General features: G+C 51.7%; 9 protein-coding genes across 9 annotated transcripts; 3 read left to right on the top strand and 6 right to left on the bottom strand.

The window, feature by feature from the left end:
• The first annotated feature begins 793 nt into the window (after positions 1–793).
• Positions 794–1324, top strand: M421DRAFT_127177 (uncharacterized protein). Its single transcript, XM_033587347.1, has 2 exons — positions 794–1064; positions 1120–1324. Exons 1-2 carry the CDS (start codon positions 911–913, stop codon positions 1239–1241), a joined length of 276 nt encoding a protein of 91 aa, XP_033449968.1. The 5' UTR covers positions 794–910; the 3' UTR covers positions 1242–1324.
• On the bottom strand, positions 982–3979 carry M421DRAFT_419505 (uncharacterized protein). The gene is made up of 5 exons (XM_033592139.1): positions 3726–3979; positions 2651–3678; positions 2169–2604; positions 1109–2116; positions 982–1050 (listed from the first exon to the last, which is right to left on the bottom strand). Exons 2-4 carry the CDS (start codon positions 3519–3521, stop codon positions 1408–1410), a joined length of 2016 nt encoding a protein of 671 aa, XP_033449966.1. The 5' UTR covers positions 3522–3678; positions 3726–3979; the 3' UTR covers positions 982–1050; positions 1109–1407.
• M421DRAFT_419506 (uncharacterized protein) lies at positions 3234–3839 on the bottom strand. The gene is made up of 3 exons (XM_033592140.1): positions 3726–3839; positions 3591–3678; positions 3234–3542 (listed from the first exon to the last, which is right to left on the bottom strand). The coding sequence occupies exons 1-3, from the start codon at positions 3832–3834 to the stop codon at positions 3518–3520; spliced, it is 222 nt and encodes a 73-aa protein (XP_033449967.1). The 5' UTR covers positions 3835–3839; the 3' UTR covers positions 3234–3517.
• Positions 3980–4703: 724 nt separating the features above from the next.
• On the top strand, positions 4704–8178 carry M421DRAFT_419504 (uncharacterized protein). Its single transcript, XM_033592138.1, has 3 exons — positions 4704–5565; positions 5612–7660; positions 7714–8178. The coding sequence occupies exons 1-3, from the start codon at positions 5127–5129 to the stop codon at positions 7821–7823; spliced, it is 2598 nt and encodes an 865-aa protein (XP_033449965.1). The 5' UTR covers positions 4704–5126; the 3' UTR covers positions 7824–8178.
• Positions 8179–8541: 363 nt separating this feature from the next.
• Positions 8542–12000, bottom strand: M421DRAFT_419503 (glycosyltransferase family 20 protein). Its single transcript, XM_033592137.1, has 3 exons — positions 11633–12000; positions 8923–11585; positions 8542–8872 (listed from the first exon to the last, which is right to left on the bottom strand). Exons 1-3 carry the CDS (start codon positions 11653–11655, stop codon positions 8829–8831), a joined length of 2730 nt encoding a protein of 909 aa, XP_033449964.1. The 5' UTR covers positions 11656–12000; the 3' UTR covers positions 8542–8828.
• A 1407-nt stretch (positions 12001–13407) lies between these two features.
• M421DRAFT_419501 (uncharacterized protein) lies at positions 13408–14757 on the top strand. The gene has a single exon (XM_033592136.1). The coding sequence runs from the start codon at positions 13900–13902 to the stop codon at positions 14353–14355; it is 456 nt and encodes a 151-aa protein (XP_033449963.1). The 5' UTR covers positions 13408–13899; the 3' UTR covers positions 14356–14757.
• M421DRAFT_127071 (uncharacterized protein) lies at positions 14387–15443 on the bottom strand. Its single transcript, XM_033587346.1, has one exon. It carries the CDS (start codon positions 15205–15207, stop codon positions 14419–14421), a length of 789 nt encoding a protein of 262 aa, XP_033449962.1. The 5' UTR covers positions 15208–15443; the 3' UTR covers positions 14387–14418.
• A 430-nt stretch (positions 15444–15873) lies between these two features.
• Positions 15874–17844, bottom strand: M421DRAFT_4162 (Nucleotidylyl transferase; the record flags this gene model as incomplete). The annotated part of the gene is made up of 2 exons (XM_033590972.1): positions 15874–17505; positions 17584–17844. The coding sequence occupies 2 exons, from the start codon at positions 17842–17844 to the stop codon at positions 15874–15876; spliced, it is 1893 nt and encodes a 630-aa protein (XP_033449961.1).
• Positions 17845–18602: 758 nt separating this feature from the next.
• Positions 18603–20704, bottom strand: M421DRAFT_91531 (uncharacterized protein; the record flags this gene model as incomplete). Its single annotated transcript, XM_033597955.1, has 8 exons — positions 18603–18872; positions 18923–19102; positions 19150–19425; positions 19500–19982; positions 20032–20164; positions 20256–20299; positions 20349–20589; positions 20673–20704. 8 exons carry the CDS (start codon positions 20702–20704, stop codon positions 18603–18605), a joined length of 1659 nt encoding a protein of 552 aa, XP_033449960.1.
• Between the last annotated feature and the right edge of the window lie 3306 nt (positions 20705–24010).

Raw genomic sequence — 24010 nt, 5'->3', positions numbered from 1 at the left:
TGAAGTCGCTGCAACACGCAGCACGGAGCATCAAGATAAAAAATGCCAGCCTGGAGTGTCCATAGTCCGGCGTTAAGGTCCCGCAATCCAACCATACAATTCCCTCTGAGAGTAGTCGTAAAATGCCATGAGCAGGTTCACACCCAATCCAAAGCCCCTAATTCCCCAAATACGACATCAGGCCAAACAAAGTGCTGACACAACCCGCTGCTGACTCACCTTGTGCCTTTCATGTCGGAGCGTAGATGCTACACCGCTAGCGTGTGAAGCGAAATAGCAATTCGACAATCCTTACGCCAACCGCAGCGCTGCTTGCAGAATGCGTCTGAGAATGTCGTAGTTACCAGTCCGAATACAAGCTTAGGACATGTTAATTCGCCGAGACGTTTGACTAGCTAAGCTTTCTCCAGAAAGTCTTGCTGAGATCACGGTGATTTGTGGGACTGCATGTGGCAGTGCTCCGACTCGGGCTCCTTTCGGTTCGTAGCTTTGCCAACGTGTCGCGTCGGCGTTGGGGGCCTTATCGCCGGCAGGGTAACTTCGCAATACCTAGTATGTTTGAACCTGAAGTTGAGATGAATGTGGCAAGGCAGCGTGGAAGATCATTGGTGAGTTGGCAGCCATCGAATGTTGCAGTACGATGAAAAGTCGTTCCAAAGCGTGGCTTAGCAAACATGTGAGCAAAGAGCGGGTGAGGGTGTCATGGGTCCTTAGGGTTCTTGCAAGGCGAGGATACACGCATATAAGGTGGTAAATTTGGGTGTGGTGGTAAGCATCATCGCAACGGGCATTAATTTTATATCTGGCATCGAGAGCTCAAGAGTTACAGTCAACTGTTCTTCAGGCGTATTTCATCACCCGAACTATACCATCCGATACTACTCGACGACATCAATCAACAGTCTTCACAATGTCCTCCAACACATCGCACTCGAGCCATACATCAACACCACCGACAACCACATACACCGCACCCCCATCTTACGCACAGTTGGATGTATCTTCCACCAAGTCCACATCATCTACAGTCAAGAACCATCTTCTCTCGGTCTTCAATCGCAAATGTTAGTTGCTCTTCTTTCCCATTAGATGACGTTCCTGTACTGACCGTGGCAACAGTGAGCTCGAGCGAGACACCTACGAAGACTACCAAGGCACCTAGCGGGAAGGATGGCTTGACAACAGAAGAGAGGAAGATCAGAAACGAGGCACGGGCGAGCTGCTTCTCGACGCTGGGTTGACGGAAGGGCATATACTCACCCCTATTGCGGAGCAACTTGAGACTTTTTCCAGGGAGTTGAATTGCTTTCGTTGGTTTAGGAACAATCTGACTGACACGTTCAGACTGTAGGATGCCCGTAGACATGATGCGTAATGAACCTTCTGCGCCAGACAACAAGCGTCTTCTCAAAATAAATCCTGCGTGTTGTTCCATGCCGCACCATCCAACCATGTCAGAAATTCCTCCGCTTGAGTCGGAATAGGCTCCATACCTTCCAGCATAGGGATATCAAAGAACCCCGGCCTCGTCACCGGCGCCATATGGCCCACCCCACTGCCCAGATTGCTGCCCGTTGGTGGCGGCTCATAGTTGAGCACCTCATTTAGAACCAGCGCAAGCATCTTGTTGAGCTCAGTGCACAGCTTGTGATTGCCGTCGCCAGGAAGTATCAGCCATTCGAGGCTGGACGTGAGCACGGACAAGTTGCGTATCACATCGGCCCGAAAGACGGTGTCGGGGAGTGGGACGCCTTCGATGGTGGCTTTGCGCAGCTCGAGCGCAAGGACGCCGGCCGCAGGGAAGCAGTAGAACATAATAACTGTGGCGAAGTGTCGTCGCGTCTCGTACGCACCATTCAGGGGCTTGGTAAATACGAGGGCGGTCGAGAGTAGCTTGAGAGATACATCCAAGAGCGCAGGTAGGGCTTGTTGTGTTTGTCGCTGGAGAAGCCGCTGGATTTGGAAATGTGTGTGCAAGTATTCGAGGTAGGCGGATATCAGGCGCACCGTGATGCCGGCACCAAGCTGGTGCCAGGCGGAATCGTCGTCGTACATCTCGTAACGCAGGTGGCTCGGGAGGCTTTCCCAGTACTGGGTACATTCTGCTGATATGGTTCTGAAGCAAAGTCAGCCCCTGCCTCTCAATTATGATTCTTTCCTTCGCTCACCTCATGTTGTGGGCTACATCGCTGTCTTTCTCTCCAGACAATGACTGTTCCAGTAGCCGCTCTTTGAACACTGCATGCTGACAACGCAATCTTATGCACGTTGATGGGTGTATGTGACCGTCTGTATTCCAACCGTTCCCATCTAATCGTGACAATGCCTTGTTGACGATCTCGGGGTCCTCGGAAACGATGACATCGTCGCTGACATCGAGTAATTGCTTTCGGTCACTGTATCTCCAGCCTATCATAGGGGGTCGACCGAAGAAAATCGCCAACGTTTTGTCGATTCGATAGACAGCCGAGTACACTCGTCTTCTCGCCTCGCGTAGGAAGAGTGGCTCTGTATTTGCTCGTTCTGCGTAGCCTCCTTCGCAGTGCATACCCGCAGCGTACAGGGCTGATACACTATCACTGAGTCGTCGCCAAGTACCGTGGTCTATTATCGATTAGCGGAGGAGGACAGTCTGAGATTTTGCACATACAGTTGTCTCCGTAGAAACTACTGATTATGAGCATGTTGGTGTAAATCAGCCAGACCATGATGTCGTTGACAGCTCCATGAATCTGGCAGAGATGTATGCAGTCATTCGATGCATGTATCATGTCCTCAATGAATTCGTCTCTGTCAAGTCGTGTGCCATCATCAAGGGTGAAGATTGGATCGTGTGGTGATGTAAATTGCGCGTTGGAACACACGATTGCCAGTATGAGACCTAAGGTTTCCCATCGTAAGTTCTTCCCCGTAAAAAGTGCATGGAACTCTGAAGGGCGCAGGCCAGGGGGCACTCTCATGGGTCGCGCAGTATTCCTTGTCATCTCGGCGTACATAGCGACGGCATCGTTCTCGGTGTTTGCAAGTTCAGCCAGATCTAACCTCAATTGTGGCAGAGCCGATATTACCAGCGGGCCAATCAAGGCAGACGCTTTTTGATGTTCAAAATACAGTTTGAAAGACCTCTCGAAGAACGAGATCGGCAGAAGCTTCGTGACGATTGAGTGACCTATACCGATCTGACAATGGCGGCTGCCAAGTATAGTTCTGTCAGAGACAGAAGGCGTTCTGCTTGTTCTTTCTGACGGCTGTTCATGTATACTATCGGGCAGAGGCTGCTCTTCGACAAACACACTGGCGTAGCTTGTCGACCCGAGGAAGAACCCCCGTGTTGGGTCTTGAGTCGGTTTGGCACATTCTGTCCTGGTGGTGGTCTCAGGCGGTGTTGGCCACGATTTCACAAGATCGTTCCTGAGAGTCGGTGGACTCAAGGTTAATGGAGCAAGTCTTTCGGGATGTGCACTGAGCTTTCGACGGCGAGGCTCGGGTTTCTTACGTGGAGTCCCCGCCGGCTTGGTCATGGGATTTGGATGGTAAAAACACTTTCGTGGTCAACATGATCTCTGATCGTGGCGCCTTCATCTGCTCACTTGATCAGGAATTCCCCGCGTTTGGCATTTCCGGCACAGAGGCGTTGCGTGGTCGCACCGAATCTTTGAGAGCCTGCACGGTTCACAGCTGGGTTTCTGGTTAGCTTGGCCGAAGGTCTCGGATTATTGACAAACCTTCTGGGCTTTCCATTCCTTCTGAGCTCTCTTGACATGGCTGAAGTCTATCCGAGTTGACCGGGGAGATAGTAACGGGTACAGCAGCCTTCTGCTGTTGAATTTGCATGCTACCGTAAAGTCGCGTTGTCGTGAGTCCGAAGCTTTACTCCGAGTGTGGAGTGCATCGTTAGTCCGAGCGATGACACAGCAAAGCGCCACCTGTCATTGGTCTTTCGGCATAAACACGCAAAAAGCGACTACCATTCGTCCACAGCGCAGGTGCCAGCAGGATTGGAAGAGCAATCACCAGAATTGCTGTTGCCTGATGGCTAGTCGGCGCCAATATCTGCTCGTTGACAATTCTGGTCCATCATGTTGAACCTGGCGTTTAGCAAGGCGGGTTTGCAAAGTTGCGGTCAGCGCACAGCTCTTCAAGGCCGCCATCCGCTGTCTACAGCCTGGAACCTGGGGTCCCATTCCATATTCTTGCGGTCGTGAGCACGGCTTCACGATATCCCCGCAACGTCTACGATCGGCCTTGTCGCCCATATACCTTGCCCACTGAAGGTGTGAATATGCCCGCACACCCTCGCGATTACGTTTCGCAGATATGCGTTGGCACTTGACAGCTTCCATGCACGATGCGGGCGTCCACTGGCCGACATGGGAAACCTGTCGCAGATCACTGGAGCAAACTATTGGCTCCAGCTCATCGAGGGTGGTCACCATCCTTCATCAGCTGTGCGACTCGCAATTTGAACACCGCCTTTTGATGAAACCCGCTTAGCGAGCGAGGCGCAGCCCGGCACGACCTCGAGGCCTCAGGCTGATGTCGAGATCGCCTAGCGCTCCGACGATACGTTTCCGAATCATAGCCTTACCACCGCGCGAGAGGCGCGGTCGACAAGTGCAGGGTCCGGCCGACGACGGTAAGTTGCATCTCGAATTTTTCATTGTCAAACTTCTTGGTGGAGCGCAGCGCGAGCGTCAATTGTGGTTTGGTGCGACCCGGGTGCTATGCAGATGGGCTGCAGCTAAGCCAATAGCTGCCACTGGCGTCATCCTTCTTCACCGGTGGGCGTGGGGCACCGTGCGATGCGCTCAATTGCCAGTTCGAAGCAGTTCTCACTCTTCATTCTCAGCCGCGTTGGAGTGATTCTTCTTGCACGCCCTCCCTCGCTCCATGCTATACGTCCCTGTCGCGGATCGCCCCGTCTATCGTTTCCTGCTGTTCGCCCTGTCTGGCCCGTTTCGAAGTACCGTGAGCCGTCCATCTTTGCGATTCTGTCTGTTTAAGGTCCACCAGGCCGAAGAACGAGCCCTAGCGCATCATCTTGCTAGGCAACTTAGGAGCTGGAATCGTAGGGCTTGAGGGTCCTCTGATCTTGCTCGGGCGCTTATAGCGGCCCTCTGCGCACCATGTCCAGTTTCCCTCAGTACTCATACCCGCCACAACAACAACGAACTTACTACGAGCCGTCCGCGTTTGAGCTTGCCCAAAATGTCGCCCATCGCTCCAAGACACCCACGGAGTCCATGATTAATCACACCGGACTATCTCCTGGCGGTTACTCTCCTGGTCCACTCATCGCTACGCCACCGCCATTGAGCCGCGTTCCTTCACAGCAACCAGTACCGTCACAAGAACAGTTACCGGATCAGACCTATTGGGATAATGGCAGCATTTCGAATTCGCCAACATCCGTGAGGACACCGGATAACGATTCGTTTGAGGTCGAGATGCTTGACAACCCCGACATGCGCAGCTTCTATCAACAGGACTCCAACATTATGTCAACACAGGCCTTACATAACAACGTCCAGGCTGTCGACTCAACTATGTTCTTCAGTGACCAAGGCATGTTCGGCAAGCTGTCCCAGTGCGTATATGCTGACAAGATCAGCACTTCATGATGCGTTCAACAGTACGCTGGCGCAGCAGCAGCAGTTGCAGTCACAGTTCAATGTGCAAAGCTTGCAGCATCAGTATATGATGGCAGCTCAACCGCAACATACGTTGTTTAGTCCAAACTACACAACTCAATTGCAGACACACGCTCAGCAACAGCAGCAAGATCCGTGGAATGGCCAGGCGACTCCACGATTCGGAGGGGTGCCTCGAACAGGGCATGCCATGCTTGATCCCGTCTCCGATCCTACCCTGTACACGCACTTTCTCAACAACAACGCTGTCAACTCCTGGACCGAGAACTTCACGGACCCGAACTTTTTAGTCTCACCAAGTGAGCCCATGAATCCTCCTCAAGACATGATGTTTGGCTTTACTGCACAAGATATGGCCCATCGACAACAGCACCGTGGGTCGCAAGGATCGTACCCTCATAGCCCTGTCGACTTGTGCTTCAACGGAGCACTGCAGTCAGCGGAACAGCCAACATTCGTCAACTACGATGCATCATCCGCTCTTATCACGGACAACTACATCGTGCCCAATCAGAACCAATTCGTTCCGCCGTCGCCGTCCACCTCATCAGTCGGACAGTACTCGCAATCGTTCTACCAGCCCATCCCCAGCTCGGGCAGCTCTGATGGCAAACACTCGTATCAGCAGGCGGATTTTGAGATGCTTGATACATTGCCGGCCCATCATTCGAACGCCACCATGTTTTCGCAAGGGAGCGCGTCGCCTGGCCAGCCAATTCCCGAGATATCTTTCGATGCTTCCCCCGAGCCGGAGCAATTGAGGCGAGAATCGACTTTCAGAGCCATGGGCAAGTCAGGAGGGCGCGCGCTCGGTACGCACCTGGATCCCAGGGTCGCAAAGTCGGCACACGACATGCGTAAGATCGTGGCATGTTGGCATTGTGTGCTTCAAAGAGACAAGTGTGGGCCCGGAGATACCTGCGAGAGGTGCCTGAAACGATCCCAGCGCCCCAACGCTGATTGTGGTTTGGGTTGCTCGCGTGTCAAGCTCATCGACTTGGCCGCAGCCTTCATCCCACACCTTGTCTCGCAGATGCATGAAGATCAATTCCTCACACAATACGTCTCCCAACACATCTACCAATGGAACAGCTTAGAACTCACAGTCATGATGACTTGTGGCCAGGACAAAATGCCGCGTATCCCAGTCAAGGTCTACGAATTCGTTCCCAAAGGAGACGCACTCACCCAGCAAATTCAATATCGAACAGATCCTGGGTCGAACAAGCGCATGATGCATCGAAAGCAAAGTCCACCACTGGGTATGGTTCACATCGACTACAACGAAGAGAAGAAGTACGAGAAGTACGTCAGTGATATTGCTGACAATCATTTGGACGCCTTCGGTGAACTCTGCTGGATGGAAGATGACAACGACTTCCAACAGAAGCTCTTCAAATTGATGACGAGAGTCAAACCGAAGAACGAGGATGAGGTGAAGCTGTTCCGCGACATTAATCGCCTCATCATTGTCACCTTCATCATGTCCCATACCCTCACCATCGCACCCGAGACGAAGTACGCTACGCTTTCACGTATGCACTCGTTCAATGGTCGCAACGAATCTTATGCGTCGCCACGCATGACGAACCGCCAACTCAAGTACTTCTTCTCACGAGTGCAGCGGACGATCCAGAACAAACTTCTGAACAAACTCCAGCAGGTTTTCAAGTCTTCCAAGGGCTGCGACAAGTGGTTGGCAGCATTCATGACCATCGTTGGCATGTGCATGGCGCTCGAGGATCAGCAGAAGACGATTCACCTTGTGCAAACTACCAAGACGCAGACAGAAGGACTCGACAATCGAGATGCACAAGCCCTTGCAGACCACGCTAACAGAGAGATCGACGAACAGGCGCATTTTATCCAGCAAATCTTTAGATGGAAGTACAACCGCAAGCACAACCCTCTGCTCAATGCGGATCATGATTGGGAGAAAGAGGCCGGCTTCGGTGACGCATCAAGCGTGAGCTTTGTGCGTCAAGTCGCACAATTGGTCAAAGAAAACAGTGAGTTCACACGATATCAATGCTGCTGTGATCGGGTCGCTAACATCGCGCAGCCGATTATCTGCAGCAACGACTAGCTGTCAGTATCTCGTCTGACAACCAGACGAGGTACTCGTCCCGTCTTGTCAGCAAGTTCTTGATGTCCTTCTGGATGCCGCAATAATCGTGTTGCTCTACTCAGCGTCACCTCTTCTCAGCCCTCAACACGGGCACTCTTCTTTTAACTCAATCGTGTGTTCGGCATGGTTGTACGATTTCTTCGTCCGCTCTTACGTTATGTCTCACGGCCGACATCACATACCAAAAATACGTTTGTTTTAGGCTGACGACTTACGACTGAACATGTCACGACCTCATGTCATCTGGTGTTCTCGAGATTTGGTTCATCTCACTTTGCGGTCTGTAGTCTTTGGCGGTAATACCCTACATTTCTAAGATGCCAGCCCTTACGGCCGCAGCATTGGCCAACATAGCGTAGCGTCCAGCATCACTTCGATATTAATACCGTTTCAACAAATATATCTCTCTCGCTGTGTAAATTGTGATGATGGCTCCAAACGGAGAGCAGCACCCACCAGCCCCATACTGACACGACTGACAAGGCTATCTGCACGCTCAGCCGGTCATTGTGGATCCGCCCACACCGCAGACGCATCCCCCGGTCTTTCGGGCAGGACTGCGCCTAGAACACACAAGGCTAAGGCGATGTATCCTAATACCACGTCGACAGGCATGGTCGCATCTCGATAATAGCGCACAGCCACTGCCACGTGAGTCAGTTTTGGGTTTTGTGTGGGCGCACGTGATCAGGCTGGTCCAGTCCTGTCACATGTCCTTGGGGGAGAATGGGCGTAGACACATGTTCGGGGAAAGAAAAATGTATCGATACTTTTGTATTGATATAAGATGTAGAGAACCTCCGACTCCATTCATGCACGCTGAATCGACCACGGTCGTCATCACATCGTAAGCCATAGGATCCAGTTCCATGAATCTTCCCCCGTAACGCTTCGTGCTGCGCTAAACTCTATGTCATTCTAAGCCTTGTACTGTAAAAGTGAAGTCACTGCAGAATCAAATCACGCCGAAGCGCGAGCGTCAACGGGCACTGTGGTGGCGCCTCTTCAAAGGAGAGGTCCCAGGAAGCAAGACAGCGCTCTTGGTCAATCTACGACTGGAGCTTGGCGAGCTTGTTCAGGGCACCAATGAGGCCTTGGATAAGTTAGTGAAGTGTAGGATATACGGAATAGGAGAGAACGTACCAGTAGTACCGTTGGGCAGGGTGGAAAGAGCGACGGAATTCCTGTCACCGACGGTGACGGTCTGCACATTGAGGATAGCTGAATCCTCCTTCAGCTTCTTAGCCCACTTGAACACGACTTCGTCATCACGGTCGTTGCCAGCGACGAACAAGAAGTCAGGCTTGGCTGACTCCTCGTACTTGCTGAGTACGTGCTGGGCGGCAGTCGATTTGTCGAAGTCGATGGGCTCAATGATGACGTAGTCACGCGAAGGGACAGCCTTCACGCGCTGCTGCTCACATGCATCGTTGATGTGATTGGCACAGTCGCCAGCGTGGCGAGTGGATGCGTCTGGGTCGTTGGCCTTGTCGTAGCGAAAGAGAAGTGCGCAGTGGCGCTCCTCGACACGGCTGCCCTCAACTCGCTCGAGATAGTACTGAAGGATCGGCTTGACGGAGTCCTTCCACTTGGTAGTCTTCTCCTCATTAGGAAACTGGATCCACTCATCCGAGTTGGGCTCGCGAAGGAAGCAGCCGTTCTCAGCGATTATGCCCAGGCCGGGCAGGCGATCAAACAGCAGCTGTGTTTCCTGGACAGTGCGGCCGCTCATCACGTAGACAGCATTGTTCTTGTCAGCGACCAGCTCGCGAAGGACGTCGATAACACGCTCCGTGTTGGTAAGGACAGTGCTCTTGACCGAACCGTACGAAGCGAGTGTGCCCTCATAGTCAAGCAGGAAGAGGCGTTTTGATGTTGACTCATATGAGCTCGCGAGCCTGCTGGTTGAGAGACGAGGAATCGACATGGTGTCGCGGCTGTATTGCTCCTGGTGGACCTTCGCAAGATATTCACTCAGGTTGCTGACCCAGTAGTCACCGGTGTGGTGCATGACCTGGTTACGTAGCTTTGCGTAGCGCCTCCCTTTCTCTTCTTCGGTCATCTCCAAGGCGTTCTTGATAGCTTCGGCGATGCCGCCGTAATCCCATGGGTTGACAGCCAGTTCAGCACCGTCAAAGATGGAGGCACTGCCAGTGAACTCGCTGAGGATGACAGGTGCGTGCTTCTTCTCGCTAGCGCGGCCATCTTGGCAGATGACGAACTCGTGGCAAGTCAAATTCATGCCCTCGCGGAGCGATGTGATTGCAAGAGCATCGGCAATCGAGAGAAGAGCGAGATACTGTGAGAATGCAATGTCTTGCCTCAGGAAGACAAGAGGGTTGTGTGTGAGCGTTGAGTGCACAGCGTCGATACGTGTGACAATCTCAGAAACAGTTGCAGCCAGCTCAGGATCCTCCGTTGTAGAGGTAGCGACCTGAATGAGAACAACCTTGTCTCTCCACTGTGGGTTCTTGTTCAAGAACAGCTCGTACGACAGGAGCTTCTGGCGTACACCACGGATGTTGTCCAGCTTGTCACGCGCAACAATGACCTTTTTGCCCTCGTAACGCTTCTGCATGGTTTGTATCCACTCCAAGACTTCGGGCGCTTCACGCGCAAGGGCGAGTGCGCGAGGGTCGATACCAATGGGTGAGGACCAGACATTGACGAAGCGGGTGTCGAGCTGCACGCCTTCTTCCGTAGCTTCGACAGACAGAATGCGGCTGCAGGTCTGAAGGAAGTGGTGTGCGTACTCTGGTGTCTGGAATGCAACCAAGTTGGCGCCGAGCATGCCATCCAGTAGCTCCTTTCGCGCAGCCAAGCAGCGGAAAACTTCTGACGAAGGGAAAGCGGTGTGGAGGAAGAAGCCGATCTGTGCATCGGGCAGCTTCTGGCGGACCATATGAGGGACCAAGCAGAGATGATAATCGTGCACCCAGATGATGTCGCCACGCTTGTAGTTCTTGACGACCTTGTCGGCGAAGGCCTGGTTGACGCCGACGTAGAACACCCATGAGTGGTCGAGGAAGGCCTTGCTCTTGGGGTGGTCGGGAATCACATAGTGGAAGACTGGCCATAAGATGGTCTTGCAGAAATGTGCGTAGTGACCGTCAAAGTCCTTGTCGCTGACATAAACAGTCAGAGCCTGGTACTCGTCTTCTAGCTTCTCGTAGATTTCCAACTTCTTCTCTGCGTTGATGCTGTCTGTGGGGAAACCAATCAGACCAACCGAGAGCACGTCCTTCAGGCACTTGTTATCAACTGCAGCACGAACAGCATTGGCCAAGCCACCGTTGCCTTGCACGGCAGGTACAATTGCGTACTCTGTCGCCCATCGAGGGTCAGTAGGCTTTGTCTCAGCATGTACCGGGCCCTTCTGGCGCTCCTTCAAGATCTGCGCCCGCTCCTGTGCTTTCGCGTACTCGAGAATTGTGTCTGGTGGTGCAGGATCAGCTCTCGACTGTGGCTGATTGAAGAAGAGGCCGCTTCCGCCCCACTCAGGGATGTGGGCGTCGCTCCGTACCAGACTTCGAGGGTCTTGTGGCTTTGGGAAGTGGGTCGCTGCGCTCGGTTGGGCTGGGGTGAAGAAGTCGTCCTGCTCGAGCATAGACAGAGGTGTCTTCGGCAGGTTTATGTGCGAGGGCGGTGCGCGCTTAAGGACACTTGGCGGCTGCTGCGCATCCTGCAGGCTGTTTTTCGAGGGGTTCCTCCCTATATCGATGTGCTTCGGCGGGGCAGCAGCAGCTGGCTTTGAGTTAGATTCAGCAGACTTCGATTCATGAAAGTCTACTGTGTAAGGCAGGAATCTACATTGTTAGCCTAAGAGCTGCGTGTGGTGGAATGGTAAGCTTACAATGACACCACAAAGGTCGTCATGGTGAGTAGGCGAAGGGTTCGTGCCGCAACCTCGTTCGCGGGGTGGGTCCTTGGATTGTAGGGTAGGTATACGAGATGTTTGTAAGTCAGAGACACGCTATAGATGTATGGCGCCCGCTATAAGCTCGAGGTGAGTTCGCAAAGAGCGGTGTCGAGGTTACAAGCAGGTAGGGTGATGTGTGCCGCAAATTCGAGGCGCTGTGGGTATTGTCAAGAAAGAGCCTCCTCCGGGACGTTTTCGCGACGCAATGAGCACGCGAAAGCGCATAACTTACGGGTTAAGTAGTTACGAACGAATGAGGCTGCGCTTAGCGGGCGGAAGAGAACTTCCTTGGTTTTGCTGAGCGAATGCGATGCGGTTGAGCAGGGGCGTCTCCAACAAAACGTGGATCCTCACAAGCCTGCGCGCCATGGGCAAGAAAACATTGGAGAACCCCGCCTGACGTCACATTTCTAGCCAACTGACTGACGTGCAAATATTGTCTGGTCTGCAAACCGCTCAAATTGGTTCTCACTCTCGCATCACTTTTACGTGTGACCTAACGATCTGTCGTGCCCAACGAAGCTTGAGCCTAAGGTGACAGCTACAGGGTGCACCAAAAGAGCGCGCTTTGTCTGGCACAGCCAATCATATGCTAGGCCTGTGCACTCGAAGCCCTGCACACGCTGCGGCGGTCCCTTGAGGCTACCACGGTCGCTGAGAGCATCCGTTCTTGACGCCGTGCACACCTTGAGGCTCCCACACGTGGGGGACCAGCGCTGTGCCCGGCTGAGCTAGGACGTTCTTAGTGAGCCATCGTGATGGCATTCTGTGACAATCCGATGTTCTGCGAAAATCTCGATGTCCAGATGCATGCTAAAAAAATCTGCTCCACAGGTCCGTTGCTTTGCATTAAGGTCCAGGACTGATATTTGCAGCATCCCCACGCGGTGCGGCTTTCCTAAGGAGGTGGAAGTTCTCGGAAAGCTGCCGAAGAGACCTGAAATGACGATGTTGGACCCTGGACTTCGAATGTGGTTGAAGCGGAAACTATACTGCGAACGTACAGCTTCGTCTCTCATGGCGTTGAGGGGCGTCGAGCACCTCCAAGCATACTGCTGAAGTTCCATTGACATGCATAACGGCCTCCAAAGACATCGTCTTGCTGTGACGTGATAGGAGCGTATGCGGTGAGAAAGTGCGGGTCAGGCCGAGTTTGTAACTTTTGGAGGAGCAGATTCTTGGTACATTCATGGGATACGAAAGGTGGAGTGTAAGCACCATACGATTGTTCAAGTGAAGACATACATATTCAATACGCACAATTGCGCACGTGTAGTTCGCCGGTCAGAACAACTTGAGCAGCACGCGTGATTGATTGGGCGGGACCATTTTCCAACTGCGCCCGTGTCACGACTTCCCGAAGAAGCAGGTTTGCTGCTCGACTGTCGAATGCAGGGGGACTCGTTCCCACCAATGGGTGTTTGCAGGGATCACGACCCGTCCGGAGATGAGCGACCACAGCGTCGTTGTCAATTTAGATACACAGTTGTCAACAATTGATTACCTGTTCGAGCTTAGCAGTTACCTGCATAGACTCAATTCCTACCTTGTTGGGTAAGCGCGTGAATGTGAGGTCAAAATTGACTTGATCGTTGGCAAGGCTGCGACTCGTTGATAGGTGCTGTGGCATTCTATATATTTGGAGATGCGTACCACGCCTACCGCCTCCGCACAGCGAGTTGGCAGAACTTTGAACTAACCATCACATTCGTGGACCGGGGACAAAATCGGGGTTATCTGGCACAGCTATGTGCAGAAAGCTTGTTTGTTGGGAGTCAAATGTTTCGAAAACGCCAAGTGTCCATTCAGACATCGTAGGGTGTAGAACTGCGAACTCACACCCGTCGTTGAGTCCCACGAGTAACTAAAGGGCAAAGGGCGATAGATCAACTCTCAAGAAAACAAGAAAATGGGCTGCGCAGGCCTCGTACAAGGCTTGACTGGTGCCTCCATTGGGATGGTGCTGTTACTGTGTATCCCTTGCATGCAAGCCATCTTTCCCGCTCGCACACCAGACGTGGTACACTACCTGGGCATCATCATTATAAATAGCATGCAGCAGGTACTGATACATCGACAGTCGTGCCGTCTCTCGCTAAACATCGCAAGCGGTAGCTCCTGTCAATTCACAAGTCCCGTCACACGTTCCCACGCGACATAGCGTATCGACCACAGCCCCTGACCGATCCAACTCGATCAGTATGACTCCGCCAAACATACCGCGCGTTTATCGCTGGTGGCACCTCTGGATCGAGCCAGCAGCGGCGTTGGGCGGCTCCCGGCTGCTGTGGTGTCTGCCGGAGACATACCACGAGTATATGCCTATCACAGCCGAATGGAGTCCGAAGTCAAAGATCATCTATGACCAGCTCGCCGCCTGCTACCTTTTATTTGCGTTCAATCAGGCTATCACACTCAGAGTGGTGCACGATGTGTACGTGTGGAAAGTGCTGCTCTTCGGTATGGCGTTAAGCGACGCCGCGCATGTCTACTCGTTGTGGGCCGAGATGGGTGCGAGTGTGTTCTTATCTCCAGGAGGTTGGAGAACAAAAGATTGGGTGACCGTGGTAACGACTGCTGGTCCGTTCTTTTTAAGGGTAGCCTTCATACTTGGTATTGGTCTTGCTGGCAGCAAGAAAGAAAGGAAGAGTGCTTAGGGATCTTCAGGTTCAGTCACAGAGTATCCCTGGGTAGTGCCTTCGTGGAACTTTGCCAAGCCATCATCCTATTGTAATTTGGCCTTGTCTTGCCCGAGCCCTCTTGACGTATATTTCGGTCTGTCCTCCTGTAAAGCCATCTGTGTAGAGCTCAAATCTAAGCGCTCCATTCTCCTCTACCTCGCATGTAGGCTCATCAAGAGCTGATCCATAGTATCCCCCAGACAATAAGACACCGACAGCCTCCATATTGGCATCCTGTAAACTTTCGTAGGCACCAACACGATCTTTTGTGATCAAGTATTCTTGGCTACTAACGTGCACGATGACTTCGTATACATATCCAGCCTCATGTCGGTGCCCGTATTGACGACCACGCTCCAGTGCTTGTCGAAGGCTTGCTGGATATGTGGCTATGCGCCCGGGCACTGAGTTTTGAGGTCGAGATGGTGACGGGGCTGGTTGGGGCGCGCGCGGCGCGTGCGGTTGCGAGAGGACCGACAGCGGTCGAGGATGAGATGCTATGTGATAGTTGTTGTTTGGCGATGACATGTGTGGTTGTGCGGGACTGCTGTGCGCAGCATGCGAGGGTGGGGGCTCGAGCCGTGGAACAGGACTGGGAAACCCCGAGGCCTGCCCATTCTGTCTATGCCGCAGCAAAAATGCTCGATGGTCGTCTAGTTGCGCTCGTATCGTGTCGCTCGTCTTCTCAAAGCATTTTGCTTGTACACCGGGGCCGAGGTCTCGTCGATATGACTTTAAGTCCGCGCTGCAGTCTAGGTTCAGCAAATTCCGTGCCGTCAAAAATGCGTGCTGTCGCGGGTGTGGTTGTGGTCTGGCCATTGTCGTCATGCTTTAAGTGGAGCCCGACAGAGAGGGAATGAGGCTAGTAAGGAGTGGTTGAGTATACGTCCAGATGTACGTGACCTGTTCGTCCTGCTTTATGTCGACGCAAACTTTACCTTTAGGCTGGGCAGTGTGCTTCCGAGGTTTTGCGCGTTCTCATGTGACGTGCTGTCGAGGTACGCGCCAACGACCTAGCTTCTAGCGCGATTCATCACGAACTTCTTGACATAATCCAACTGAACAAGTGGTATTCATTTGGTTCGTGTCGCATTTCTCTCATCTATTCAGGAATGAAGTCTCAGGCTGTTGCTGCTCTCGCCCGTGGATTAGGAGACCTCTGAAGCATGGGCGCGTTGTTTGGGCAAGTACGCCGCACCTTCCACATTGCAGGCCCGCGGTCCGCACATCGGGTTCTCAAGCGCGTCGCAACTCCCCAACAACATGCAGATTTCTGTGTTGTGAAGGCTAACAACTTGTCGCCGTCCATTTTACATAAAATGAGCCCACAATTTAGAGTTGAAGCTAAGAATGGGAAGCTTCATGCAAAGAAGAGCCGAACAAAGGTTAAAGCATTGGATAACATGACTGAAGAGCGCAGCTCGTCAACTTCGGCCAACACCAAGCGAACGATTACGGAAACAAGAGAATGTGGAACTTTTAACAAACCCTTCATCAGCCCGCGACAGGTGTATCTGCCCGCTGAATAGGCAGGTCTGGTATGGGTACCACTCCAAGCAGCTTTAAGCCGTTCTGCAGCACAGTCCTGGTGGCTTCCAACAAGGCAACCGAGCCTGGAGATATGTCAATCTTGTCGTCCTCATCCTCAAGGAGAGTAGGCAGCTGCTCAGTAATGGCAGTCAAATACGTGACGATGCCAGAAGGTTCGAGGGACTGGAATGTGGCGTTGACAACCTCAGGGTATTGGGCCAGTACCCTCAGAAGGTTCGCCTTGTCTTCATCTGCCAGTGCTTCGAACTGATCGTCCGCCAACTCTGCACTTGCAGCGTGTCCACTGAGGAGAGCACACACCTTCGTGTACCAGTACTGCAGCTCGGGTCCAGTCGAGGGTTTGAAGGACGCAAACGAACTTGTGTCGAAAGCGTGGACACTGTTCGCACGTGTGACTGCCTCCTGGAGCAGCAATGCTGAGATTCCCAACGCCTTTGTAGTCTGATCAGAACCTCCCAGCAAGCCGGCCTTCTCTTCATCAGCCTCCGATAGACCCTCGATTGCGTCTTCGCTCGCATCAAGGATTGCCTGCGGTTTGTATCCTTTGCCAAGAGTAGCCGACATTTTCGACACCTCGCTGAACCGGACATGCTGCAGTTTAGTAGCGAGATCTTTCATGTCCAGCGCCTCTAAAATTCTGAAGAGTTGAGAGAAATGGACACTGTTGTCGCTGGCCACAACGTACACCATCTTATCGAACGCGTACTTCCTCGAGCGCTCCAGCACAGCAGCAAGATCTCGTAGAAGATACGTACTGCTGCCTGACCTATCTCGGATGATGGCAGTACCCGCTTTCGCGCCGAGCTTTTGCATGTGTACGATCCAGGCTCCACCGCTTTCTTCGGAGATATTCTTGTCTTTCAGCAGCTGCTCTACCTCGACCACGATCTCTTGGGACATTTTGGACTCGCCGGAGTACTCATCGAACTGAATGCCCAGCCGATTGTAGAAGCTAGTGTAGTTCTCGATGTTGGCTTTTCGGACACGATCCCAGAACGAAACTGTTGCTTCGTCTCCGGCCTCAAGCTGCTTGAAGGCCTTGTTGCGTTGAGAGAAGATGCCCTGGCTTTCGATTTCGACTTGGGCTTCGCCCTCATCTCTACCCTCTTTGACTGCTTCATCCCGAGCCTTCTTGCTCGCTGCTTGTTCGGGCTGGAAGAGTTCTTCGATCTGGTGATAGACTTCCAGCAGGTGGCCAACTGAGTCTTTCTGGAAAGCTTCCTCGGAGCCGAATCTGTCCCAGCCAACCTTGAGGAGCGCGATTGGCTTGCCCCAATCACCGAGGTAGTTGAGGCGCGTTACATGCCAACCAAGAGACTCGTACAGTCGGCTAATGAAAGATCCAACGATGGTGCTGCGCAAGTGCTTTCCTTGGAACTCGCTAGTGATATTCGGCGACGAAAACTCAACAACTGCTTCCTTTGGGGTTTCCTCGGAGGGATGCGAGCCATAGCTCGAACCGCGGTCCAGGATAAATGGCAACAGTATGTGTCCCACCACCTCGAGCTTCAGGAACACGCGCAGATGCACACCTTCGAGGAACGGTGGGTCGAAGAGCGCGTGTCTTTTAGGAAACTGCAACAGACATTAGCATCCTGATCTTTAGTCTCGACACAAATTCTATCCTGCCTTGTCCACCAGTTGCGACGATACCTCGGCCGGTCTGCGACCTGGGCAAAGCTTCGGAATGGTAACAGAGAGATCGCCGTTAAAGATGTTATTGGGCCACTGTATTGACCTGAAGGCGACCTGTATATCGCATCCTACAATAACAGCCAGTAGCTCTGCTAATGAGGTGCGGCAAAGGTCGAGCGGGTTGCTCAAGACTGTGGCTCCAACGTCTCCCAAGGCTCGCGAAGAGAGCGAGAGACTCTTGAACAATTTCGTCAGCCCAGCCTGATCAAGTGTCGGCATTGTGGCTGCGCGACTGTATCAGCCTTGGGCAGGAAAGAGGCGAAAGTGAGGCTTCTGAAGATGCCCGATATCACAAGGAGCGGTTTCGTGGACGTTGGGCATTCACCGTCTAGCAATTGCGTAAGGGCAAAAGAGGGCAACGCACCGGTACTAAGTGCATCAGAGGACTGCATTACGATTCTTACCATCACTTGCTGTGTTAAGCACAGGGGCATCTGGCAAAAGTTGCCACGTCATAAGGCAAGAGCCACGCAGTCGTGGTTGTGTGGGATTGGTGGTGATTATTGTACTTGCCATTCCGGATCGCCTGCATCACAACCTGTGCCTTTATTGGACCAGCACTGGAATTACCCCAATAGACTTACACTTTCACCTATGTGGGTGTTCCAGCTTCAGTACTGTGGAAGGTTCCTTGCCTAGTACATGGGTCAGCCCAAGGATGCGTATCAATTGTTCGGTGCGCACTGCGCAGAATTACGGTCTCTGTGATCTGCACATGCACTACGATGACCCTCCATTCAAGTATCGAATTCATCTCTCAATAACATAACTCAGTATCAGAAGATAATCGATGGACACATATCCTCTCGTTTGATCGTGATCCATCACCAGGACCGACCCAACGATTTTAGCGTCTCATAACCCTCGTGTAATTTGCGATCGTCTTGCGAGAACTTGATGCAATAACGCCGAAATATCAGAAGCAGGACAAACAAGCACACGGCTCGATGCTCAAGCCCAAAAAATAGATGCAAGAATCAACACACGGCAGTCAGGGATTGGAACTCTTCGTCCACGGGCGTCAGGTCTTGATCGGCTTCGGACTTCGACTTCCCAAACCACCTCCTAGAAAATTTATCCCAACGCTGGTTTAGGAAGCCCAGACCATAAGTAAGAAGGGGTAACGCGCAGAAAAGGACGCAGATGGCGTAGCTGAAGGTTCGAGGGTTCTTTTCAAACGAGAAAATGTCCTTTTCCGCCCCGAAGTACTGCAATGCCAGTACAAAGGGCGTTGTGACCAGGAATAGCTTGCAAATGTCAGCAAAATTCCGAGCCTCTTTTGGATGGGAAAGCTGACTTGGACGTTGACAAGAGTGGTGCGGCTAGATTCGACCGCCGCTTGTGTACTTTTGCGATTGAGTACAGCCATCTGTTGACTGACGCGGTTCGTAGCCAAGTTGACTTTATGGGACTCACGAGAGTGCTCCTGAGTTTCTGCGCTGATTCGATTCCCAACCTTGGCCATGAGAAGTTGCACCTTACCCAAGTCAGCGTCGTGCTTGAGTCGCTGAGCCTCACACTTACAATTCGTTCTGTCTGATCGCACGACCTCTCGAGCCTCATGATCTTTTTCTGCAAGCCTAGGAGTTTTTCAAAAGTTTCCTGCAGACTATCGAAGGTCGATACGGCACGACTATCTTTGATGTCTAGGAAGTAGCGTTTGTCGCCTTCGAATCGAGTGAATGCCTGTATCGTCATGCCAAGCTTTTCGCTGAGAATGTTGAGCAGCTCCATCGACTGCAAGGTCCATTCGAGGAGCTCCTCTGCTTTCTCGCGTTGCTTGCTGCCTAGCCCCCTGGTCTGATACAGTAGAGCGTTCTCCTTCTTCTGGTGGACGGTTAATGTCTATTGGCACGGAACGCGTGTGTACTCACCCAGGCTTTGACTTTCTGTTCCATATTCATCACAAGCCACTTCCACTCTTTGTGTATGATACGCATACGAAGGTCTACGACTCGTAGCCAGTATTGACGCGCACCCCAAATGGGTTGCGAAGTGTCGATGACTAGGCCATCTTCTGGCCCATTGCCATCGGTACCAACGTAATCTTCCTGCATGTCTTCTTCATCTGGCTCTTCCTCGTTACAGGAAGCCGGATCGGAATGAGTGTTAGAGAACGCCCAGCATACCCACTTGTTCGAATCCCACCCGCAGACTGCCACAGAGACGTTGGCTTCTCGCACCATGCACTTACACAGTCCTTTGTGCTGTTCGCAGTTGATGACGAGACTTCCGATCTCAGACCAGGGCTCAGGCTCACCCTCAGGGGAGTGCGTATCTGTAGCGGCCTCTGCAGAGCAACGGAGAGTGAGGAATGGCATGTGGAATTCCAGAAGATATGTTTTGAAGCCATCAACCTAGCACTTCATCAACTCACATTATGACTACAGGACAAGACTCACCTACTGGAATTTTCACACGCATCGAAGCCTCGCAAGCAATATGTTGCCATATGGTGTCACGTAGAGCCGCTAGTTGATGACGATATGCCGTCCGTATGAGCGCCAGGATGTATTGTGGACATAACCGGTAAATGTAGCTGGCGTAGCGTCAGCACCGAGTACAACAGTCAACAACGCACGAGACTCCTCGTTATTGCTTCGTGGAGATCTCAAATATTGCTCACTCACACAAGTTGGCGGTCAACATCCGATTGTTCTGCACAGTCAAAGCACTGAAGATGTCAGTCGAGGCGACATGTATCTGGGACTTCTGTCACGTACCTTCGTCCCTAAATGATGTTGCAGCTCAGCAGGTGTGAGCCAGTTGGGATAATCGCGCGCCAATCCGGTATCATGGCAACGTCCATCCAGCCTCGCTCTGCCCAGATGGGGGAATCCTGCGTCGACCGTTTCATGACTGTTGAAGAACTTCCGCACCACAGAGATATCCCAGGACGGAATCGAACTTTCAAAGTCGACGTAAAATTCGTCGAGAACTTCTGTTTCTTTCTCCAGAAGTACACTGCGGTCCTCAAAGAACCCTTTGTCCGTGAAGGTTCGAATTTTGGAAAATTCCTTTGGCCATCTCGTCTGATTGCGTCTCACACAAGTGGTCTTGGTGCGCTCTTGCACCCCATGGCTTGGTGTAGCCAGCTTGGACGTCCCACAAGGAACGGCTTATGCAATGCACTGAACCTTTGATGTTGGGGCTCAGATATATCAGCTCAATGTTCAGATAATACTGATGAAATTGTTTTCCGATATCTGCGTACTCGGTGCCGGATCTTGGTATCAGTATGATTGAGAGTGAGGGACGTAGGTCAAAGAACGCTGCCTTCAAATGACAGAGTAACTGGCCCTTGCCCGTCGAATCCAAAGGAAGATGAGGTACTGAAAATCTTAAGGGTTATTGTAATCCGAAATTTCTCAGAGTCAAAGGATGCTGCTTTCATGTCAACAAAATACCTCATGGTGAGATGAATGGCAGTTATTATACGATTGCTAGTTCTGGGGGTTTGGTCCTCGATGAGCCAATAGGGACTTCATGCAGAGAGTGTCGACGGATCTACACATCGTGATCTTTTAAGACCCTATCAGCGTGTGCTCTGTCCGCAAGGCAAATTTCCAGGCTTGTTGTGGCCACGTTTCGCTCTTCAGATGGCTATCCAAACAGCAAAATACGCTCCAGTCGTATTGCCGGATCTTAAAGCCTTGAAGCCATACAAAGGCATGTCCTCTGGCGGGTTGCAGTACACGAACTGGACTTCATTCGCTACATATCGATCCAGGGCGTAAAGACGACTAAATGCCTGCATGAAACCTATGATCATAGGATGTGTTTGCCTAGTTCGGCATGCAAGAATGCGCGAAGGACTCTGGGATATGCGTATGCCAGCGCATGAAGCTACTGTACGGTACCATGCGGCCACGTGCTCCAAGTTTTGTCACCGGTCCGTTCCGAGCGTCACAAGGCCCGTAACAGCTCGATCTGGGGGAAAGAATACACCGAGAAGACCACCCAATCAACCGGTATACTATCAGTAGCTATCATAGCTCATCCCAGTACTGAACACATGATTTTCGAATCCATCTTAGTGGACTGAGTCTTGGTGTTGGGCTTATTTTAAAGCCTCAATAAATTTTGACGACGGCCCTACGAGGCTGAACGGAAGCCCAACACCTGGTCAACACACGGTGATTGTAGTCGAAGGCCTAAACCATCAGTAATAAGCCGCCTACACACCGTTAACTCGTTTGAAATGAACACCAGTAGATCAGAGTACATTAGGCGATCCATGATGATGGCGCAAATGGTATCGTACTGTGTCACCAGATGGTTGCTCCGATGATTGCAAGAGTTGACTTCGGTCTGGATTTGAACGGACGTCATTACTATGAAAAGCTAGATTACAGATTGTGGCTTGCATATCCGAGAATAATACTCACGTGGGAGTGATCCTCGCAAATTGCATGCAGCATGCTGCCAAGTGCAAAATTGCAGCCCAACGCCAGGAAGACAGCTCAATCAGGAATACTTGAATTTCTTACGAGAATGTTGCTACAGGTTAGCATATGAGAATTTCGTCCTACAGGCACCTTGATAATGTGACAATTGCTACATCGAATACATCCAAAAGATGGGCAACCCAAGTTTGAGTAGGGAATGAATGGATAACCACAATAGCACTAGCATCCATGTAAGTGACGAGTCGATGCTCATGTGTGGAGCGATAACTTATACATTCTCAGACGTAAGTAGGTTTTTTTATCTATTCGCCTTGGAAGTTGTTAGTCATGGCTGAAGAAGTCTGCCAACAGCTTGACAGGTCTTACAAGAGTCATCGGAGTTCCACGCATGGAACGGCCGATCGAAGTACGACCCTCGGTAGGGGACCCAGCAGACGACGCGACACTCTCTTAGCAACGCGCTGCAGCTATCTACAAAGTCTCTTAAAGTACGCTTAGTACATCACAATCACCTCCTCTTTATTCTTGTCCAGATTCCTTAATATAGGTGCCTATTCTGCTTGTGCAGATTGCCTAGCGCGTTGATTGCTTAGGGTTATTTGAGAGACGTTGTAAAGGGCTGCAGCGCGTTGCTGGGATAGATTCGCGTCTTATTTCATAGCTTGAAGCGCAAGGTATGTTCTAGCCTCCTTTAAAGGTCCTAAATTGCGTTGTTGTTGTTGTTGTAGCATTGTGTTGTAGATGGAGATGTTGGCGGGGTCTTGGCAGAGTGACCGGCATACCCGTTACTGTTGTGCAGAGTTGGAGTTTTGGTGGGGGCTTGGCAAAAGTGGTCCAAATGATTGGGTGGTCGGATGGCTTTTAAAGTACGTTGTTCTAGCTTCCTTTAAAGGTCCTAATTTGCATTGTTGTTATGACATCGTGTTGTAGGGTCAGATTTCATTGGGGTCTCGGCAGAGTGGGCGACTTACCCGTGAGGTACGTTATAGCATCATTTTTGTGTTGTTGAGATGTGCCGAATTCGTGCATTGACCCGGTGCGACCAAGAACGGCTCAAGTCCCCCGTCGCCTGGAGGCGTCATTCATCGTACAGTTACTTTTGTTATGCAACAATTGCCACAGCGACCATCGCCGCACTGAGGGCACGTGCTGGAACGATACGGAATGCTAGGGAAGCCGCAATAGCACTACCTTGCGTCAGCTTGTTCCTGTAACGAATTCTAACTCATACGCATTGCCACACGTATGTGTGTTTCTTCTTCCCGGCCTGAGAATATCAGCAAACAATATTTGCCACAATGGTGGATAGACTCGCAAGAGTGTGGATAGACCCCAGTATCGATGGCTTAGGGTGTCGTGTCGCAGACGCGATTGGGGCGAGCGGGGAACACATGTTCGAGTTGTCCATTGCTGTATCGTCAGTTACCCGGACTTATCAGGGTTTGCGCGATGCCGTCGTTACCTATACGTAACGACGGCATCGCGCGAACCTATATGTCTAAACTTGTTGATGCAATCTCCGCCTGGAAGCACAAAAATGCAGTGATCAATTACCCGTACACTGCTTAGAAGCCTAAGAAGTCTATAAGCCAGAGTGAAGTTGAGCGGTCAATGGACGAATTAATGATTTCACGAACCTCATCAGTCGATCCTCAGGTTTCGCACAAAGCCGAGCACTACGTTGCTAGCAACCGGCAAAACAGTCCCATGCGCAAAAGAAGTACAAGACTTGTGGATAGTAAATGACAAAACGGACCAGTAAATATTTGTACGACTGGTGGCACAATTTTTTGGTCTGTTAGAAATGGCTTGGAATGGATGTCTCAGGGGCACAAAGGGCCGCACCGGTAGGCCTATGCTGTTGTAGCTGGACGCATTAAAGCCATGCACATATCAACATATGCAACACGAAAGCATTACAATGCAGTCCGTGTTGAAACGTGTGAATCATGGGCGTTCAAAGTTAGCAGACCTAC

This window comes from Didymella exigua (genome assembly GCF_010094145.1).
Source record: "Didymella exigua CBS 183.55 unplaced genomic scaffold M421scaffold_10, whole genome shotgun sequence".
Lineage (NCBI taxonomy): Eukaryota > Fungi > Ascomycota > Dothideomycetes > Pleosporales > Didymellaceae > Didymella > Didymella exigua.
Note: the sequence above shows the minus strand (reverse complement) of the source record. Positions and strands in the feature narration are given on the sequence as shown.

Excerpts from the sequence above, each read along its gene's own strand:
- M421DRAFT_127177 (XM_033587347.1), top strand. The coding sequence starts at position 911 with ATGTCCTCCAACACATCGCACTCGAGCCATACATCAACACCACCGACA. Across the intron at positions 1,065-1,119 it reads CTCGGTCTTCAATCGCAAAT|TGAGCTCGAGCGAGACACCT; the intron begins GTTAGTTGCTCT and ends CCGTGGCAACAG.
- M421DRAFT_419505 (XM_033592139.1), bottom strand. The coding sequence starts at position 3,521 with ATGACCAAGCCGGCGGGGACTCCACGTAAGAAACCCGAGCCTCGCCGT. Across the intron at positions 2,605-2,650 it reads TAGTTTCTACGGAGACAACT|ACCACGGTACTTGGCGACGA; the intron begins GTATGTGCAAAA and ends AATCGATAATAG. Across the intron at positions 2,117-2,168 it reads GATGTAGCCCACAACATGAG|AACCATATCAGCAGAATGTA; the intron begins GTGAGCGAAGGA and ends ACTTTGCTTCAG.
- M421DRAFT_419506 (XM_033592140.1), bottom strand. The coding sequence starts at position 3,834 with ATGCAAATTCAACAGCAGAAGGCTGCTGTACCCGTTACTATCTCCCCG. Across the intron at positions 3,679-3,725 it reads AGGAATGGAAAGCCCAGAAG|CTGTGAACCGTGCAGGCTCT; the intron begins GTTTGTCAATAA and ends CCAGAAACCCAG. Across the intron at positions 3,543-3,590 it reads CGCGGGGAATTCCTGATCAA|TGTTTTTACCATCCAAATCC; the intron begins GTGAGCAGATGA and ends TGACCACGAAAG.
- M421DRAFT_419504 (XM_033592138.1), top strand. The coding sequence starts at position 5,127 with ATGTCCAGTTTCCCTCAGTACTCATACCCGCCACAACAACAACGAACT. Across the intron at positions 5,566-5,611 it reads TATGTTCTTCAGTGACCAAG|CACTTCATGATGCGTTCAAC; the intron begins GCATGTTCGGCA and ends TGACAAGATCAG. Across the intron at positions 7,661-7,713 it reads ACAATTGGTCAAAGAAAACA|CCGATTATCTGCAGCAACGA; the intron begins GTGAGTTCACAC and ends AACATCGCGCAG.
- M421DRAFT_419503 (XM_033592137.1), bottom strand. The coding sequence starts at position 11,655 with ATGACGACCTTTGTGGTGTCATT. Across the intron at positions 11,586-11,632 it reads ACGACCTTTGTGGTGTCATT|ATTCCTGCCTTACACAGTAG; the intron begins GTAAGCTTACCA and ends CTAACAATGTAG. Across the intron at positions 8,873-8,922 it reads CCTGCCCAACGGTACTACTG|GCCTCATTGGTGCCCTGAAC; the intron begins GTACGTTCTCTC and ends AACTTATCCAAG.
- M421DRAFT_419501 (XM_033592136.1), top strand. The coding sequence starts at position 13,900 with ATGACTCCGCCAAACATACCGCGCGTTTATCGCTGGTGGCACCTCTGG.
- M421DRAFT_127071 (XM_033587346.1), bottom strand. The coding sequence starts at position 15,207 with ATGACGACAATGGCCAGACCACAACCACACCCGCGACAGCACGCATTT.